Source organism: Argentina silus (assembly GCF_951799395.1).
Source record: "Argentina silus genome assembly, chromosome: 17".
NCBI lineage: Eukaryota > Metazoa > Chordata > Actinopteri > Argentiniformes > Argentinidae > Argentina > Argentina silus.
The window spans coordinates 17,301,246-17,321,320 of NC_139671.1; the positions used below are offsets into that span (position 1 = coordinate 17,301,246).

At 49.3% G+C, this 20,075-nt stretch overlaps 1 protein-coding gene across 1 annotated transcript in view; it reads left to right on the forward strand.

Annotated features, from left to right (window-relative positions):
• Positions 1-184: 184 nt before the first annotated feature.
• rps6kc1 (ribosomal protein S6 kinase polypeptide 1) overlaps positions 185-20,075 on the forward strand; it is a 27,165-nt gene continuing 7,274 nt past the window's right edge. Inside the window, exons 1-13 of the mRNA XM_083688488.1 lie at positions 185-341; positions 2,149-2,184; positions 4,414-4,534; positions 4,714-4,829; positions 5,088-5,181; positions 5,400-5,459; positions 5,750-6,202; positions 7,567-7,691; positions 7,893-7,991; positions 9,860-9,907; positions 10,563-10,695; positions 12,072-13,814; positions 14,744-14,833. Coding sequence (XP_083544614.1) covers positions 240-341; positions 2,149-2,184; positions 4,414-4,534; positions 4,714-4,829; positions 5,088-5,181; positions 5,400-5,459; positions 5,750-6,202; positions 7,567-7,691; positions 7,893-7,991; positions 9,860-9,907; positions 10,563-10,695; positions 12,072-13,814; positions 14,744-14,833 — 3,220 coding nt within the window. The 5' untranslated portion in view covers positions 185-239. The remainder of the gene's footprint in view (positions 342-2,148; positions 2,185-4,413; positions 4,535-4,713; positions 4,830-5,087; positions 5,182-5,399; positions 5,460-5,749; positions 6,203-7,566; positions 7,692-7,892; positions 7,992-9,859; positions 9,908-10,562; positions 10,696-12,071; positions 13,815-14,743; positions 14,834-20,075) is intronic.

Sequence of the window (20,075 nt, forward strand, 5' to 3'; positions counted from 1 at the left end):
GTTTGAGCTTTTTTTATTGAATGGAATTCAATCGATTATTTGTCTCTTTAATATATTTATTTGATTAGGACCTGCAGGTCATCTCATGTCATGCAGCTTTTCACAACAAACGTGCTAGGAAGTTGAGGGGCGGGATTTCCGATGTGGCGTTTTCAGCTGTTTTAAGATTCTGCAGCGAAGCCAACGCAGGTTGACTGGGGAAATGTAGCTGGCTAGCTTATAGCTATGCGTTGATCAGAATGATATCACAGCGGGAAAGAGGAGAACTTGCTCGATTCTATACTGTCACTGAGCCCAAAAAGCACCTGAAAGGCTATACCGTGTACAAAGTCACTGCAAGGGTAAGTTGACAGGCTGTACCACAGCTAGCCATGGCTAGCTAACGTTAGCTAATCAGCTGCATGACAGCTAGCTTGAGCTGTCAAGCTTATCATTGCTGTTTAGTGTTTTGCCTTGTCATAACGCTAATGATCCGGAATAGGTAGCTAGCGAACTAGCCGCTAACATTTTATTTGTTTTGGTTTATCATTGAGTTGAATACTAAACTGATGAAAGGGATGTATGCTGTTTGATTGCTACACAAATGGGCTATCTTACCATTTAACTGTGACATGGCATAGTGGTGGTGTTTGTGCGTATTAGCTTCTGTAGCTGACCAGGTTCAGTAAGCATTGCCAATTGTTCAATGGCACAGTGCTACCCCTCTGACGGCTTTAGCTTTCGGATGTGTGTTGGTTAGATCATTTGCTCGCCAAACACGATTTGGTTTCACTGTTTCAAATAGTCTCTGCTAGTGTCAAGAATGTTACCTGCTTGGCTGGCTGTCAGCAACCAAACTAGATGATCAAGTCAGTACTGAATTTTGTCATCACTCAACACGAGTAGGCTGAAGTTGCTTCTTGACGCTGGTCGTGGGGTCAGTTTAGAGTGCAATCACGACAAATGATAAATGCTTCGTCAGCGGTCAACAAACTGCAGTCATTGCAATTTATCATTCAGCAAAAACGGAAGAGACTATGTCCGTGTAAGAAGCAACTGAAAGTCTCACTCGAAATATCCATACTGGCTGCAAATGAAACATAGTTTTAATCTTACAATCGTACAATCTCGGGCTACAATGGACTCCTTTGTCTCACGTCACATTTTAGTTCTGCTGTCCTGCATTCAGATTTCAACTGTCACACCTCAACAAGGCAGGTTTCACAGAGTGTCAGAAACGATTCCACCCAAGAGAAGAGAGATGTCAGACAGGGAACCATGTCATTCTATTCCCACAGTCTACCACACACAGTTAATCCCAGTGTCTCGTTGGAGGTGCCTTCTCTCTCGCCTCCATGCCAGATTGGTTCTGCATTGTTTCGACCTAGGCTCCATGGTTGCTTTGTTTTGTTTGGCAGGTGTTGAAGTAGGCTGTAGCACAAGCAAAATGCCTCCTCAATGTTTGCATTTTTTAAATTCATTTTTTTACCAATGCCTCCAGGTGTTATTCACTATGAGTCTTGGTTTCTATGTCTCTCAGTGATTACTGCAGGAGGCCTGTGCAGGGCTCTCAAACTGGGACACACTCTCCGCTGTGACTTATTGAGAGAGAGAGTGTGTCAGAGTCAGAAGTAACCTCTTCCAGAATAGGATGGCCCAGGTGGTATGACAGGCTGGTTGTAGCCTAGATTTTGTAAAATTTATTTTTTTACTAGATCCTTAATGATGCCGCATCAATCAGTATGCTAGCTTCGCCTTGCTCTGACTGCAGTGTGGGCGTGCACGCCTGCGTGCATGCTTGTCTCTACATCTGCTCAATGTGTGTATGGTGAGATTGGTGACGTCTCGTTCTGACTCGGCTCCCCCACCCAATAGCCTATATAATGTCCTCATTGTCACATGGATTGGGCTGCGTTCCCTCTATTCCCCTCTATCTGTGACAGTCTCTCAGTAAAAGACTCCCTACAGCAAACGAAGGATTCACTGCTACTCTGCTACTGAGAACTCCATGTTGGGTCTGTAGTCCAAAGGAGAGTAAAGGCTTTTTTATGATGATGATGATAGTGATGGTGGTTACTGAAGGATGTTGCTTGTTGCTGATCAAGCTGTTAACGTTTTTTTTTTCTCTCTCTCTCCCTCCCTCCCTCCATGCCTCCCTCCATCCCTTAGATAATCTCCAGAAAGAACCCGGAGGAGGTCCAAGAGGTAAGACTTGGGCCACCAGCAGCCTTTCATATTTCGATGAGAGAGAGAGAGAGAGAGAGAGAGAGAGAAGGGGAGTTAGCTGTATGACAGTGAGATTGAGTGAGTGGTGGAGTTCCTATGCTTTAGGATGTTGTGGAGGAGGTTGTAACAACTGTGGTGACCATGACGACCGTGGCGGTAACCGTGGTGACTGTTGTGACCTTTGTGTTATCGTTTTCCTTCGCTCTCTCAAAACTAGACCTTTGCGCGTGAACCCCAGTCACAGTGAAGAGTTATGGTTCAGCCTGTTTCATATGCCTGTTTACACACACACACACACACACACACACACATAGTGAGACTTGAGCTCAGAGCTCTTCCGAAGAGGTCTTCTCTGTTAGCTAGCTTCCCCGTGTGTCTATTGCAGGCCTCGTCAACGCTATCTAGCTTAGCATTAGCCTAGCTTCCCCTAAAGACTGAATCAAGGCCATATGTTATCGGCAAGCGGATTAATATGGTTTATATGCTTAGGTTTGGGGTTTTGGACAGACAGGGTTTAGGGGCTTATGCTCTGGCTCATGGGGATATATCTTAAGCAGATAAATATGGATGTTAGGCCTATAGGCTATATTACTGCAGTCAGATAGACCCATAGATGTCAGGAGACTGTTAGCATCACTTTCACATAGCTAGGCTATGTGATTAGCCTAGCATCAGTGACCTGAAGACAAAATGAGTGGTACACGAGGATCTCCACCAGGGGGCAACGTTGCTTTTTTACCTCCATGATTGGCAAGCTTGCAGACTTTCATCATGGGATTGACGGCTAGCCTGTTCCTACAGGGAGTCATGGTAGTTAGCCTTGCTAGTACTAAAATTGTCAAGCTAAACATGGCAAGTTGCCCAAACTGACTACTCGTATGTTGGCTTGTTGGTCTAGTAGGGTTAAGGTTAAGTATGTTTGATGTTCTTTTCTGTCTGCTTTGAAAGTGCTACCGTCTGTCCTCTCCAACATGGTCGGAGAGGCTAGTGACAATCATAATGACTGTCTTATGCCTTATGGCTCTGTTCCAAGTCCACACTACAGTGGCATAATTTTAAGACTGACTAACTTTAAAGAATGAAAAAAATAATTGGAGTCAGCATGCTGTGTGTGTAGCATGCTAGTGTGGACATTGGGGTGGAACTATAGAGAGAAATTGCACAGGGTCTCGTTCCCTGGATGGTGGGTGCTTCCAGCTGGTTGAGGTAGGTTTGGCGTTATCTGAGTCTTTGAATTTGGAAAGACGTTGGAAACACTTTTGTCTGGCAGAGAGAGATAGCTAATGATAGTAGCAAGCAACACACGGTGCTCAGAGATACTTGTTTGACTCATGGGGGGGGGCGCCCGATTCCAGCCCTAATACAACAAGCATGATCCCAATTAGTGTGTGTGTGTGTCTGTCTGTCTGTCTGTCTGTGTGTGTGTGTGTGAGAGAGAGAGAGAGAGAGAGAGAGAGAGAGAGAGAGAAGCAGAGAGGCCTGGGAATATACTCACCTCCATTGTTGAGTTGTGGTCCTCTCTGGGAGTGGTGCTGGGTCCTGTGTCCCCTAGTCGCTCGTAGCCCAGACTAGAACACTCTCAGCTGGGCAACACAACTCTCTGACTGCCCCTCTGTACCTCTGGATCTGGGACTAGGTGGTCTGGAGCTGGATGACTACGAAGGTTAGGGGGTACAGTGCGTGTCAAGGTTTTATGTGTGTTTGAGTGTTGTGTGTGTGTGTGTGTGGAGGATTTATGCGATTGTGTCTGCATAGAGGTGTCTTTGTGTGTAGATGTTTTACGTGAGTTAATGTGTAAGGCAGTTCTGTTACTGTGTGTGTGTGTGTGTGTGTCTGGAGGGTTGTTTGTAGAGGTTTTATGATGTAATGTGTTTGTGCGGATGGGCTCGGTGCGCTTGTTTGGCATGTGAAATATGCGTTATGTTGTTGGAATTTGGTTGTGCGTGAAGGATGGAGCAAAATGTGGATTGTGGTGGTTGTTAGCAGAGCCTCCAGGGTCATATGGTTGTTTTCCTCTCTCTCTCTCTCTCTCTCTCTCTCTCTTTCTCTCTTAGACAGCAAAAGGATAATGTATGTTTTAAAAAAATGGGCAATAAAAATTGTATTGCGTTTTGTATATGGGCACATAACAGGTATTCTCTTTCCCAATCCCTTTCCCTCTCTCTCCCTCCCCCCTCCTCCTCCCCCCCCCTCCCTCTGTCTCTCTAGATCACAGTGTGGAAGAGGTACAGTGATTTCAAGAAGCTACATCAGGACCTCTGGCAGCTCCACAGGAATCTCTTCAGCCAATCAGAGCTCTTCCCTCCCTTCGCCAAGGCTAAAGTGTTCGGTAAGGGGGGCAGACTATTGAAGTATTACATAACACATGACATGACATACATCGTAGTGCTGTAATATATTGGATTGAAGCGTTTAAAATGATGACATTAGCAATGTGAACATGCTTATGTGTGTGTGTAGTGTGTGTATTAGGATATCCACAGTGTGTGTGTGTGTGTGTGTATGTAGGTCGTTTTGATGACACGGTGATCGAGGAGAGGAGACAGTGCTCGGAGGATTTGCTACAGTTTTCGGCTAACATCCCAGCGCTCTACAGCAGCCAGCACATCCAGGACTTCTTCAAGGTACACACACACACACACACACACGTACGTATATACACACACACACACACACGTATGTACGTATATACACACACACGTACGTATATACACACACACACAAACACACACACACACACACACACATGACAGGGAGGCCAATGCCAAGAAATACTCTGCATCAGGTGAGATACACACATACAAACACTGACTACCGACTACTTATCGTACTGGATCCAACTTCCATTAGCTCCCTCTGATTGGTTGGTGTTTCTGTTCCAGGGAGGAGAAGTCCAGGACGGCTCGGAGCTCATTGGACCGGCCGAACCCTTCTCTGACTTCCTGGCTGACAGCCTATCAGACTGCAGCTCTGAAGGTATGTACACACTGACCCAACAGAGGGCCTTATTGAGCCCAGGCAAGTCACACTGGCCCGTTCATTAAGCATGTTGGCGTTACATAGACAAAGATGGCCTTGTGTCACTCAAAGTTTTCTCTCTCCCCCTCTCTCTCTCTCTCTCTCTCTCTCTCTCTCTCTCTCTCCCCCTCCCTCCCCCGCTCCCTCTCTCCCCCTCCCTCCCCCTCCCTCTCCAGTTCAGAGAGATATCGGTGGTGTTGATGATTTGACCATAACTAGTCAGTCGGAGTATGGAGGTAAGTTGTGTGTGTGTGTGTGTCTCTCTCTCTCTGTCTCGTCTTGTATGTATTTTTTCTTTCTAGGACCATCCAGCATATATGTGACTGGAGTCTATACAATTTGTGTGTGTGTGTGTGTCTTCCCTCATGTCTGTGTGTGTGTGTGTGTGTGTGTGTGTGTGTGTGTGTGTGTGTGTCTTCCCTCAAATCTGTGTGTGTGTGTGTGTGTCTTCCCTCAAAACTGTGTGTGTGTGTGTGTGTCTTCCCTCATATGTGTGTGTGTGTGTCTCCTCTCCCTCTCCACCCAGGCCCGTCCAGTGACAGTGACCTGATCTCTCTGGCTATAGACACAGACTCTCTGGCCGAGCTTGACGATGGCATGGCCTCGGGCCGCACTTCCCCGAACCAGCCACTGGGGGGCACCACCACCACCACCGCCGCCACCACTAGCGTTAGCGTTAGCAGTAGTCCTCTCCTGCCTTCCCTGCATGAGCACCGCCGCACGCCCTCCCCTGCCCCCGGCTCCCCAGCCCCAGCCCCAGCTCCAGACCCCGAGGCCAGCCGCACCAGCAGGGCGGCGCTCTTCCCCGGCAGCCTGAAGAGAGCCACCGCGGCTAACGCTAAGGAAGTGAAGAGAGACTACCAGGACAAGGCCAGCGAGCACATCCGATTGGCGGTGCAGAGGGAAGCGGAGCAGAACTACCAATCGGCGTTCTCCTACTACCGCAGCGGGGTGGATCTGCTTCTGCAAGGGGTGCAAGGTAGGCCCCCCCTACCTACGACTAGGCCCCCCCTACCTACGACTAGGCCCCCCCTACCTACGACTAGGCCCCCCCCTACCTACGACTAGGCCCCCCCCTACCTACGACTAGGCCCCCCCTACCTACGACTAGGCCCCCCCTACCTACGACTGGGGTTCGTCTAAAGAGGCTTCCTCGCCTTGTGTCCTCTCCTCAGTCTGCATTGATCTGAAGAAGATAGTCAGGGAGGGGAAAAGCAATAGGCCAAATGCCTACCGGAAATTAGCTTCCACCCATCCAATTCCCCCGTATCCTCCGAAGGAGACAGGGAGAGGAAGCCACGTTAGATGATTAGGACCTAGGCCACTGTCCACTCCTCCCGGGTTATAAACTGTTACAATTCAGAATATATATATATATATATATATATATATATACACACACACACACACACACACACACACACACACACACATTTATGAATTACAGCTTGTGGCTTTAAAGATGAAGCTAGTAAAGGGCTAGGCCCTGTTGTATATTCTGTGAGAAATGTCTGTCAGTTTGTTTGTCTGTTGTTGTTTGTGCTGTTGTTGTTGTGCTGTTGTTGTTTGCTGTGATAATGGGCTCCATTGAGAAGAGGTGGTGGTCAGCCATGTTGTCTCTGATGACTGTTATTAACTCCCAACCTTGTTACTACATTACTGCTGCAGGGAGAGATCTCCTAGTCTAGACACACGCTACTCTACTCCACTACACTTCTCTCTCTCTCTGCCTCTTTCTCTCTCTCTGCCTCTCTCTCTCTGCCTCTCTCTCTCTCTCTCTCTCTCCCTCTACCTCTCTGTCTTTGTCTCTGTCTCCCTCTCTTTATCTATCTCACTCTCTCTCTCTCTTTCTCACACACACACACACACACCTACACCTACAGTACACACAACCGCACACTCCTATGCACAATCATGTCTGTCTTGCCTTTTAATAGTGTGAGGTCCTTGATGACAAACTGCTGCAGAAAAGAGAGTTTGATTATATAATGGGGTCTATGTGCCAAGACAACACTGGCTAATGGAAATGTCCCAGCATTTGCATATGACTTCAACTCTGATTCATACACTCTCTGAGTGTTTTTATTTGAATTTCAATTATTTATCCCTTAATTTTTGCAATGAAGTCCCATTGAGAAATTCTGCTCTTTTTTATTACGCCCCCGTGTCCCCCCTGTGTCCCCCCCTGTCCCCCCCCTGTCTCCCCTGTGTCTCCCTGTGTCTCCCCTGTGTCTCCCCCGTCCCCCGACCCCCTGTGTGTCCCCCTGCCCCCCCCCCTTCTGTGTCCCTCCCCCTCCTTGTGTCCTCCACTGCCCCCCCCGCCCCCCCTCCCCCCCTCCCCAGGTGAGCCCAGCCCTACAAGGCGAGAGGCGGTGAAGAGAAAAACAGCCGAGTATCTGATGCGAGCGGAGCAGATATCCAATCAGCATCTGAAAAACGCAATGGGTCAAGGGTCAACGCAGACAGTGGTCAGTAGCAACAAACTATTTGATTGGCTTTTTTTCCACCGTGTATTAGAACCTCCCATTGGTTCGCACTACGTTGAGAGAATTCCCGCATGTCAATTCTTCTGTCGGGACTTGAAAACAAGCTTCACATTAGGCTCATTAAATATGTATTCAATATGAATTATGCTGAACCTGAAACATTGCCCTTACTCGCCTTACCAGTCGATGGGGGCGCAATGCTCCACTCCCACCAGCAGAGGGGGCCAGCAGAGTCCAGCGGAGGAACTCCGGGCCTACAGGGTGCTGGGGGTCATCGACAAGGTCAGTGGGGGAGGGGTTACAAGCCAGTGGACGGGGGCATCTATGTAGTTAACAGTTGCTTCCTCTGCTTAACACGTTTTCCTCATCTGCACTGATGTAAACGAACGGGATAGGTGAGGGGAAAGTCCATCCGCCATTTTGCTTTCACCTATCCTTTGTTTTCACATCAGTGTAGATTATTTGATTTTGATTTGATGTTTTTGTTGGGGGGGGGGGGGGGGGGGGAGAGAGAGAAACAACAACACCGCAACTATTTGTACAGTTAAATTGCCGGATCCAGAGGCTAACACGTGAAAACATGTAACACCTATGTCCAATGCGAATGACTGTTGCACCATTGAGATGCCGTGTTTGTGTGTGTGTATTAGTGTGTGTATTAGTGTGTGTATTTATTGGTGTTGGGTTGGGGAGGGGGGGGCCACAAGGTCAGTTTAGGTTAGCCGTCCTCTCAAACAGCTGCTGGCAAAGTGACTTCAGCGCTCGAGCATGAAATGACTTGGCAGGGAGATCGGACATGACACAACACAGAATCAATGGTGCTCGACGTGGCTCCACATAGCGACAGGCAGGACACCGAAACACAGACATAATATTGACACAGGGCGCTGTTCGCACTGTGTTAAACACGTGTTATAGCGCTGCATAGAGGCCCTGCCACACCGCCGCCTCCGAGCACGTCCTGGACTCCAGATAGCTCGTAGGCGCCCTGCCGTCGGGCGTCAGGAGCGCCCAGAGGCCGGCGGAGGTAGAAATCGGAGGACAGGCGGGTTGTAACGCGCGGAGTGGAGCGAGGAACGGTGTCGGAAGCGTGGAACGGAGTCCGGAACGGTCTCGAAACGCGACGCTCGTTCCTTCATTTCGTTCCACGCTTTGCGATGAGCCCGTCCTCCGATTTCTACCGGCGCCAGCCTCCCCGGGTCAGTACGGCATCAACGAACAACAGCGACGCCGTGGTTGAAGTTAACAGACGCGGCGTACAGAAACAATGCGGTGTTTCTCTCCTCCTTTTTCGCTCCTCCCTCCTTCTTTTACTTTTAATTGGGGACAGCGGGGACAGATGGAGAGAGCTCCTCACCCTCTCGCCTCCCCCTCCCTCTCTCCCCCCTCGCGCCTCCCCCGTCCCTGATGTTTGTGCGTTAATTATATTAGCGCCCTGGCTAGCACTTTCGCTCTGTTTACTCACAACTCCATTCATATCCATTTAGCCTGCACCTGTTTGGGCGCTGCCAGGGTCACATAGAGAATAACACACACACACACACACACACACACACCGCATCTCTCTCTTTCACACACGCACACGCACGCACACACACACACACACACACACCGCATCTCTCTCTTTCTCACACACACACACACAAACCGCATCTCTCTCTTTCTCACGCGCACACACACACACACACACAGTTCCACACCTCCACACCGTCTTACAAACACACACACACACACACACACAGTCACACACACATATGCTCTAGCTCTCCCCTGAGAGAGAGAGAGAGCAAGAGAAATTGAGATGTCAGAGACAGAAGGGGAAGTGAAGGAGGAAAGAAATTAAGATGTCAGGAAGGAGAGGTGGGGGGAGAGAGGGAGGCCAGGGAGGTGAAACAAGGGAGGGAGGGAGGGAGGCCAGGGAGGTGAAACAAGAGGGAGGGAGGCAGCCAGAGAGGGAGGGAGGGAGATGCACAAGAGGGATATAGACCCTACTGTCATCCATTCTGTTTACAAGATACTGCAGGACGTAGGAGGGCGGCCATATTGGTCAAGGTCCTGTCCTGGAGACAGAGCTGACCTGTTTGTGCCTGCCTGATCACGTAGCTGTCTCTGTTTATGCCTGCCTAAATCTCACGGGTCCTCCTCCGTAGGTTCTACTGGTTATGGACAAGAGAACACAGGAGACCTTCATCTTGAAAGTAAGTATAGATTGTGAATGTGTGTGTGCGCGAGTGGGTGGGTGTGTGTGTGCGCGAGTGGGTGGGTGTGTGTGTGCGCGAGTGGGTGGGTGTGTGTGGGTGTGTGTTGTCCTGGCTGTTACGAAGCCTGTGTGTGACCTATGTAATTGATTCTAATGGTCCTGTCCCTGTCAGCTCTCCTGCTCTTGGACGAGACGTGTGCCAGATGCCTACGCACAGTGCGGGCACAGATGACTACGCGCGCACACACACGCACACATACACACACATACACACACATACACACACACACGGGGGCTAGAATAACTGATAGATTTGTACAGCTCTGTAGAGTCTCACTGTATGTGGCTTGATGAATACATTGTGTTTGGGTTGGAGGGGAGGTTGTTTGCACACACGTTAATGGCACTTCTGTCCCCCACCCACCCCCCTCCCCCCACCCACACACTTCATCTTCTACCCCTTAACTTTCACCCACAAAACTTTCACCCACACTCCTCTTCACTCCTTTCCTTTCCTCTCCTCCCCCTTTCCTCTCTCCTCTTCCTCCCTCTCTTCTTTCTCTTCGTCCCTCTTGCTCATCCTCACCTGTCACCCACCCCTCGCCCCCCCCCCCATCCCCCCCTATCCCATAACCCCCTGCTCTCTCTCCCAGGGCCTGAGGAAGAGCAGTGAGTGTGGGAGGACCAAGCGGACCATCATGCCTCACTCCATACCCCACATGGTGCGGCTGAAGAAGTTTGTCGTCTCAGAGGACACGGTCTTCGTGCTGCTGCATTACGCCGAGGGTACGTACACACTCCTCCGTTCTCCCTCCCTCCCTCCCCCCTCCCTCCCTCCCTCTCCCCTCCCTCCCTCCCTCTCTCTCCCCTCCCTCCCTCCCTCTCTCTCTGCCCTTGTTGTAGACAGATGTTTGATAGAGATGGGTGTATGTCACAGGTCATTATGCTGAATACCAGGTGGCGCTACGCTTCATTAGCTATGCTAACACCTGGGCCTCCTTATTTTCCACTCACTGTGTGTGTGTGTGTGTGAGAGAGAGAGACGCGCGCGCACACGCAGACACACACACACACACACACACACACACACACACACATACACACACAGGCAGACACGCGCGCGCACACACACACACACGCTGTGTGTGTGTGTGTGTGTGTGTGTGTGTGTGTGTGTGTGTGTGTGTGTGTGTGTGTGTGTGTGTGTGTGTGTGTGTGTGTGTGTGTGTGTGTGCGTCTGCCTGTGTGTGAGAGAGAGCGAGAGAGAGAATCTGAAGGATTTTGAGTGCAGTTACTTGCTCCCCCCCTCCTTTATGCTTACATATGCAGGACTGCACCCTCTTTTCACTGCAATGGGAATTGCAATGAAAATTCTGAATAGTGTTTCCTCCTCTCTCCCTCTCCCAATGCAAACTACTTCTAACTGAAACCATGAATCTGTCCACCATTTTAACATTTATTTTTATCCAGTTAATGTCTTTCTGAGTTACATGACCTTGAAATTAGCAATGGATATTTATTATTTATTAATTTCGTTCGGAAATGTTCAGTGTGTGTGTGTGTGTGTGTGTGTGTGTGTGTGTGACACAATTCCTCAATTAGTTCCTACAGTATGTTGCTAACTTTGACGCATAAAAAGGTCTCGATAGATGCTTACTTGGAGCCATTACAGTCCTGTGTAGAAGTGCACATGGGAAAAGCAGACAGCCAAACTAAGTTGTTGAGCGCAGACAGAGGGAGGCAGTGACCTGGGTGACATTCGCCAGTTACAACATGTGGGTGTTTTTCCCTCCTAAAGTGATTGGGCTGCCCCCGGCATCATTATCACCTCCAGAGATGGTCCTATTCATACTCATCATACACAACAGATGCTGTCCTACAATCACTCAGGCCGCAGCTGCCTCGTGTGTGTGTGTGTGTGTGTGTGTGTGTGTGTGTGCGCACGTGTGTGTGTGTGTGTGTGTGCGTGTGTATCTGCCAAGGACAGTTTCAAAATTGTATCATGACCTTTGAGCCATATGAGATGCTAAATGTACTACCATTAACCTACATTTAAAATATCTTCAAGATTTTGACTCCAATCTGAGCGCACGTTTGTGCTGACTTCTTTCACCGACACTGGCTTGCTCTTTTTTTGATTGTCCTTCCATCACTTTCTCCAGGTGGGAAACTGTGGTCTCACATTGGGAAGTTCCTGCATAGCTCCAGCCCGGAGGACAGCTTCGACATCCCCTTCATCCAGAAGAGCCACACCACGGCGGTTCACTCAGCCCAACAAGCTACACCGGAGCTGGGCTTGGACACTGGCAGCACTGGGTCTGGGTCTGTGCCTGGAGCTGATGGTTCTGGCTCTGGGCTCCAGGGGGAGGGGAAGGGCCTCCTCTCCTTACCCAAGAAGAGTGGCCTTCCCCGTGGGCTGGTGGACAGCCTGGGGACCCGTCCGGACTCTGGAGCCACATCGGAGGAGGAGTGCACCAACAGCTACCTGAACCTCTGTAACGAGTACGAACAAGACAAGGTGGAACCGGATGCGCTTGGTGAGGAAGAAGAGAAGGAAGAAGAGGATGGGGAAGGGGGTGTATCAAGGGGACTGGAGGCTTCATCGCTGGACATAACCGCCGCCACGACGACCACCTCCTCCCGGAGTCGTTCGCTGCTAAGCAACGACAGCCTCTGCTCGCCAATCAGCGCCCAGGAGCTGCGCTTCTTCACCGAGACTGGCGACAACAACAACGGCCATTGCCTCGACACCGAGCGTTTCCGCGACAATGGCCAGGACCAAGTGGAGGTGTTCAGCCCCTTGCCCTCCCCTGCGGCGCCCCTCTCGTTGGACCAGTCCAAACGCATTCCCATGGAGTTCTTCCGCATCGACAGCAAGGACAGCGCCAGCGAGGTCACGTGCCCGGACTCAGCCGAGCTGCGACCCAAGCCCTTCCCACTCCTCTCCACCTCTGACCTGGGCTCGGAGGTCACGGAGGACCCGCCGGAGATGGCGGAGGAGGTCAAAGGTCAAGGCTCGGGCCTATGGGGGCTGGACGGCAGCGATGAGGGCTCCAACGAGTCGGTGCCCGTCATCTCCTTCAAGGAGGCGCTGGTAGAAGACGAGGGACGACCCCCCGACCTTCTGGTCAACCTCCCCGGCGTCATGAGCGGGATCGGGGTGGCCGTGGTCGGCGGGGCGGTAGCCGCCTTAGAGGAGGAGATGGCGTCTTCGGGGGTGTGTCTGGCCCTGGAGGCCAAAGCCTCGCCAAAGTTCACCAAGCCAGACGTCCTGCAGCTCCATCACGAGCTGGAGGAAGGGGAGGAGCTGACTCTGGAGCAGGAACTCCCATCCGTTTGTGCCGCTCCTGCCCCCTCCTCGCCATGCACCTCGCTCTGGGACGACTGCGGCTTGGCTTTCGGGCGAGAGGCGGCTGAAAGAACGGCGGTTGACGCAGCATGCCCAAATAAGGACTTCCTTCCCGCCAGCGCTGTATCCATAGCCGCTTCCGACAACGACATTCCATTCGCTGACTCATTCAGCGAATTCCGTGAGAGGCTAGAACCTTGTGTGAGCCTACACACTGACACGGGTTTGGTTCTGAACCCGGACGGGACTAGTTTAGGCTCAAACCCAGTCAAGAATGAGGCTGGGGCCAGTTCAGGGACTGGAGGCGCATTTGGGGTAGAGTTGGAGTCGAGCAAGGCCGTGTTTAGTTCGGAGGACGTAGGCGAAACGGACAGAGACATGTCGCGGTTGTTTGCGGAGCTTGACGAGCTGTCCCTGGCGGCGTCCCAGGCTCGAATCCCAGAGGATTTTGTGCGGTGCTGGGCGGTGGAGATGGTGTCGGCCCTGGACAACCTGCACCAGGAGGGCATCGTCTGCAAGGACCTCAACCCCAACAACATCCTGCTCAACCACAAAGGTCAGAGTCACACTGCAGTCTTAAAGGGATGGCTTACCATCAATTGATTTTTTTTCTCTTTTTTTTTTTAATCCCTTTTTTTACATCCAGTAAGTAGTTAAAGTAAAAGGTGGCGTGATTTCCCGCGAGACAGGTCTTGAAGGGATAGTTCACCCCCAACTCAAAATTCAGACAAGTTCTCAGAGGGATAGTTCAAGCAATAGTTCAAGCCCAATTGAGAAACATTTTTGTACTTCAAACGTTTTTTTTTTGCCTTTTCAGACTCTGAGGGGAAGTCTTAAAAGGAACATCCTTCACTTTGATGTTTATGTTTTTATTTATTAACGGGGTAGGACCTGTCACTCATGCCACTGTCTTGGGAGTTTGATACCAACATTAGGGATCTCCCAACAGATTCTCTCTCCCTTTGTTTCTACACTGAGGCAAAAAAATAAATAAAAAGAATCACTTTTTTTTGTTTTTTTTATCCCCCACCCTCTCTCTCTACCTCGTTACCAGCACTTGTCTAATTAGCTGAGTGGCTGTTTTTGTCTCCCTTGGTGTAATTATTGTTCTAAAGGGCCATCAACAGGGTAGTGTTGTGCATCAGTCTGGCTAGCCCAGGCTAATGGCCTAAGCTAGCTAATGACACCATTAGTCCTAATGATAGTGTTAGCCGTTAGCCGCTAAACAGGAGTAATCGCTGGGGCTGTGTGCTGGAAAAGCTTGTGAGTGAGGGAGGCGAAAGGAAGGAAGACGGGGTGTTCTAGAGGTGAGTGAACTGTTTTGCGAGCCTTTGAGGTTAATACAAGGTATTTAGGGTAATTTGATAATGGCCTCTTATCTGGCCGGTAGGAGGTTATAGAGGGATATGAAAAGTGCAGGATGTTTTGAGGGTTGTATTAGGGAAGTAAGATAACTGATTATCTCCCCCTCTCTTATATTCCCAGGCCATGTTGAGCTGACGTACTTCTGCAGTTGGAGTGATGTGGAGGACTCGTACGACAGGGAGGCCATTGCCAACATGTACTGTGCACCAGGTGAGACACACACACACACACACACCCCACCTGCTAGGCCAAAGCATCACCAAAACACCATAAAATGTCTAATTCCTTTCAACTACTGCAAAACTATTATTATTTTTTGTTAATCAAACCAGTTTTCTTACACCGGTCTCCATTCAGTTTGACCTCTGGCATCCATGTTGGATGTCCTAATGAGTCTAAAATGGCTGACCTGTGTTGGTATACCTCAGCCCCCCTAGTAGTGAGTGCTGTGAGGACTGTGGAGGTTAATGTTATGCAGACACGCAAGGCCATAAGTAGGCCACTGTCCCCACTGGCCACAAAGGCTTCATTCATAGCAAGGCCAAGTAAACAGGCCAGTGGAGCCTGTTGAGAAGAGTATGTATGTATGTATGTGGGGCCGCTGGACTGGGCTTTTATGACAGCACTAGACAGACAAACATAAACACACTTTATGAAGTGTTAGTGATGTTGTTTTGGTGAAAGCTGGATGGTCTGAGAGGTCTTAGTTCAGGTTTGTGCACTTGAACACTTTCTGAAAATGTTCAGAGAGATTGACAGATTGTGACAGATTGACAAGGAAAATAAGTCTTCCATTGTCGAATAACCATGAAAAGAAATATATATATATATATATATATATTATTTTTCACTAATGACATGTATATATTACAGAATATTTATTAGGTTAAATAAATAGTTAAAACTATCTTTAATCCTCTTGGTGTAAGTGTATTGAGAGTGGCAAGCTGTCGTTCTTTTGTTGTCCTGTAGAGGGTGCTGTGGTGCCAGAGTGTGGTGGTGTGGTGACCTCTGGGCTGGCCTGAGCGTGCCTGTGGGAGCCCAGGCATGCTGTTTAAAGGCTGACTAAACAAACTGCTGTTATATTAGAGGACTACACCGCACTACCTCTCAACTTAACGCCTTCACATGGTGTGTGAGTGTGTGTGTTTTGTGTCTGTGTGTGTGTGTGTTTCTGTCTGTGTGTGTTTCTGTCTGTCTGTGTATGTGTCTGTGTTAATGGGTTTGTCATCCATTAGTGGGGGCTTTACCACATGGCAACTCACGTAGGGGGGGAGGGGGGGGGGCTTATGTGTTGTGTTGCATTTGTGTTGCAGTGTGAGCATTTAGAATGTTGTGTGAGGTTATATGTTTGAGGTTTGTGAAGTGAGTGTGTCACAACACAGTCCACCACACACACACACACACACATTCACATTCCCACCTTCCCCACACACACACAAACACACCACCGCCAGTTGAGGTCACGATGATAGTTCTCTGCTCAAATCCTCCTTCGGCTTCGGGGGGAGGGGTGGGGGGGGGGGGGGTGGTATAATAAGTAATAAGTCTGAAAGCACCCTGCCTGCCTCTCCATCTCTCCAACACTACAACTATCTAATATCCCAAATGCAACAGAACACATAAGCCCCCCCCTGCGAGAACACAAAGCCCCCACTAATGGAGATGACAACACAGAGGAACATATGTCCCCTAAGGTCAGCAGGAGTTGTGCTAAGGACAGATCAGGGATGGCAACACGGGCCTGACACCAGAGGTTGGCCTGGGTCCGGTTGCTGTAGACTCAGTGGGTCTTTCTAGTCCATTCATTCCAATATAGGGGGCCTTGTCATGTTAAATGATACGTTGAGGGTTGTTGTTCGATATGTTTTGGGAGTTTCTGAGAGGTTAAAGGTGTGGGGGTTGTTTCTGTGGGCGCGGGAGTACTGCGGGGAGGGGGGGGGAGAAGGGGGGGGGGGGGCACAGAGAGATGGCATGGGAGAGAGAAATGAGGTGTACTGTAGTGGGGGAAAAAATCCCAAACGCCGATTGTACAAAAACGCCGAGGCGGGAAATATGCTGAAATATGCTGCACACGAGAGCTGTAAACAGACACGGTCACTGTTGCTAGGTTACAATTTAAACGACCCGCCCTGCTCTCATGGCATTTTGGACGAATTGTTAGCCTAGCTGTCCACTCTGAGAAAAACACGGACAGATTCTACAATTGTCATCAATTGTTGGAATGTAATTTTTTGCGCACACCCCCCCCCCCCCGAGACAACACACGTGCACACACCCCCAGGGAGAACAGAGTATATTTCCGGCCCCTGCAGCAGTTAGGGGTTAATGGGGGGGCACAACGGCAGTGGTAGGCACCTGGCACCTGGATATGATGCCGGTAACCCTCCAGTCACCAGCTCACATCCGGCTCCCTCCTGGAGCAGGGATCGAACCAGCAACCTTCCGATTGCTGGCCGGCCTCTCTAACCTCCAGGCTATCTGACGAGGGATATCTCTCCTTCGGGTCCACTTCTCCTGAGGTCGGCGCGGAGGAGCAACCAGTGTGTGTGCTGTGTCTCAAAACTCTTGCGGCCGACAGCATGAAGCCCTGTAAGCTGAGCTGCAGGGAAGATCAATAAGTTCTGCGTTGGCTTTTTTCAATTCATGATTTCCTCAAGGAGAATAGGAATGTGTAAGTTAGGAATATGGTGTTATTTGTTATGTGACTTATGTTAATTTTCTCTCCACAATTGAACTATTTTTAACGATAAAAAAGTTGTAACTATAATTGCATATTTGTATTGTTATTTATAGAGAGAAAATGCCGGTTTGTACTATGCAACAAATACAGTTCATTTTACCAAGAAAGATGGGGACGGTGTTGTGTAGGGGGGGCCTGAATGAAATGACTTAAACAGTTTGTGAACCACTGCCTTAAGGGGTCAGCTCCTTTTGATAACCTCTCTCTTGAATAAGTAGTCATATACACACCTTGTTATATGGAAATATTTACAGATAATAATTACAACTTTTTTTCCAGCTTTTTTCCTGACAGAATCCAAGGCATTTTATTTTGCTTTATGTACTTACCCATACTTGTAAGTAACTAAACCTTAGTTAGACCCAGGTTTGAGCACTGCTTAGCAAGAAATAGATGTAGTAACTACCAGTAGCCAGCAGGGGGATACATGCTCTGTCTTTGAGTGTCAAGATGAGCCTGAAGTACACACACACACACCAGAAGCTGCTTTTTGACTTTTAACTTTTATCTCCCTATCTCTTATCTTTTTAACCTTTATTTCTTTCTCACTTTCACTTTTCCTCTTTCTTTTCTGTTAGTCTCTGTTCCACTCTTTCTCTCTCTCACTCTCTCGTTTTCTCTCACATTCACTCACTCACTCACTCACTCGCGCACACACGCACACACACACACACACACACACACACACACACACACACACACACACACACACACACACACACACACTCACTCACTCCAGGTTAGTTAGTCTGCCTCTCCTACTGCCCTTGTTATGTATTGCTTTTTACTCAGACAGGGTCAGCCCCAGTGATGGCTTCATTCCTGATGACAGATTTATGACTGTTTGCCAGGGAGCTTGCTGTGTGTGTGTGTGTGTGTGTGTGTGTGTGTGTGTGTGTGTGTGTGTGTGTGTGTCAGAGAAAGAGAGAATAGGGGACAACATGTTTTTCACACATACACACACATTCACACCCAAAAACATGGGAGGGGGGCTCGGAAAGAATGGGTGACAGAATTTGTTTATTTTTCTCTATTAGTTGTTTATTTGAAATCTTTTGACTATGAGGCAATGACTGATAAACGTCAGACTGACTGGATTTCTGTTATTTTGAAACGCCTCAAAAATATGACTGTCATGCGATTCTTTTTTTTTTTTTTTGACAGATTCACCTCAAGATAGGCTTTAGATTCCCTTTCTGACTCACACCTGTCCTTCTCCCTATTGTATTCAGATCTCAAGTTCTCAAAACAGAACTTCAGTTTGTTTGTGTGTGTGTGTGTGTGTGTGTGTGTGTGTGTGTCTGTGTGTGTGTGCACTAGCTACAACTTGTCTCCTAACCACTGATTTTAGCTTCAGAAACGTTTCCTCTTACGGTAAAGTTTATAATTGAGTGGGAAGGGTAATCTGATCGTAAATCTGTGGTTTTACTTCATCTACCTTGAGCGTGAGAAACACTGTCTCAGCTTCTCCAGAATCTCCTCGCTCTCTTCTCCTTACTTCGGACTTCCTCACGCGTCGCTTCCTCTCTGAACAATGGCTGTCGGTTGGTTTTGGAGAAGTGGGGTGGCAAGAGGAGAAGAAGCAAGGTTCCTCCAGAGAGGGAGACAGAGAGAGGGGGAGAGGGGGAAGAGAAACTGTGTTTATTAGTGTGTAACAACCTTTTTGAATTAGAATTACAGTATGGCACCTTGGTGTGTGTGTGTGTGTGTGTGTGTGTGTGTGTGTGTGTGTGTGTAATAATAATACATCCAATTTGTGTGTGTGTGGTATTGTAGTAATGTAACTCACTGTAACAGTGGGATTACTGACCCATGGCCTATGAATGCGTTTAGTCCCCCCCTCCCTATCCCTCTTTCTCTCTCTCTCTCCCTCTCTCTCTCCCTCCCTCCCTCTCTCTTCCCCCTGTCCTGCCTTGCTCTGACAGAGCGGTAAGTGTAGCCAGCTACTGTATTCTCCCCGCAGCTCCTCAGACATTAATCCATTGTGATGACAATCGACCTTGCTGTGAGACTTGTGTGTGTGTGTGTTTTGTGTTTGTGTGTGTGTGTGTGTCTTCCGCCCCCTCCAGCTCAGAACTACGCAGGTATCACTAGTCTGTTCAATGACTGTCTCCTCTCCTTGGCTGTCAAAACAGTGTGCATGGGGAGCCCTGAAGAACGGTTGCTCAGTTGGCTGTGTGTGTGTGTGTGTGTGTGTGTGTGTGTGCGCGTGCATGTGTCAGATGCACCTTTAGGGGGGGCCAGAGCTAGGAGTATCATACCCCCGTCTGGGGCTCTCTAACCTTGGCTGGAAGAGAGCTGCGCAGGCCCCTGGAGCTTCCCGGAGCCTCCAGGAGGAAAGGGGGCTTTGTCTCTTGTCCTCCCCCAGCTGAGGAGCCTCGTTGCTGGGCACATGCGGCCACGACCCTGGGCCCAGGCCCCCAGGGTTACCAGGCCCCCCTCTGGAGAACAGAGCAGAGCAGAGGAGTGGAGAGGCACAAGGGGCCATCTGGTGCCCAGCGGAACACACGCACGCACACACACACACACACACACACACACTCTCACTACCAAAAACACACTCACAGACACGTATGCATATACAGAAACACACCCGTAGACAGACACACACATTCTCACAATATACACTGTAACTCTCTCATTCTCTATCTCACACACTTACACACACACGCACCCACACACACACACACACACGCACGCACCGAGTGG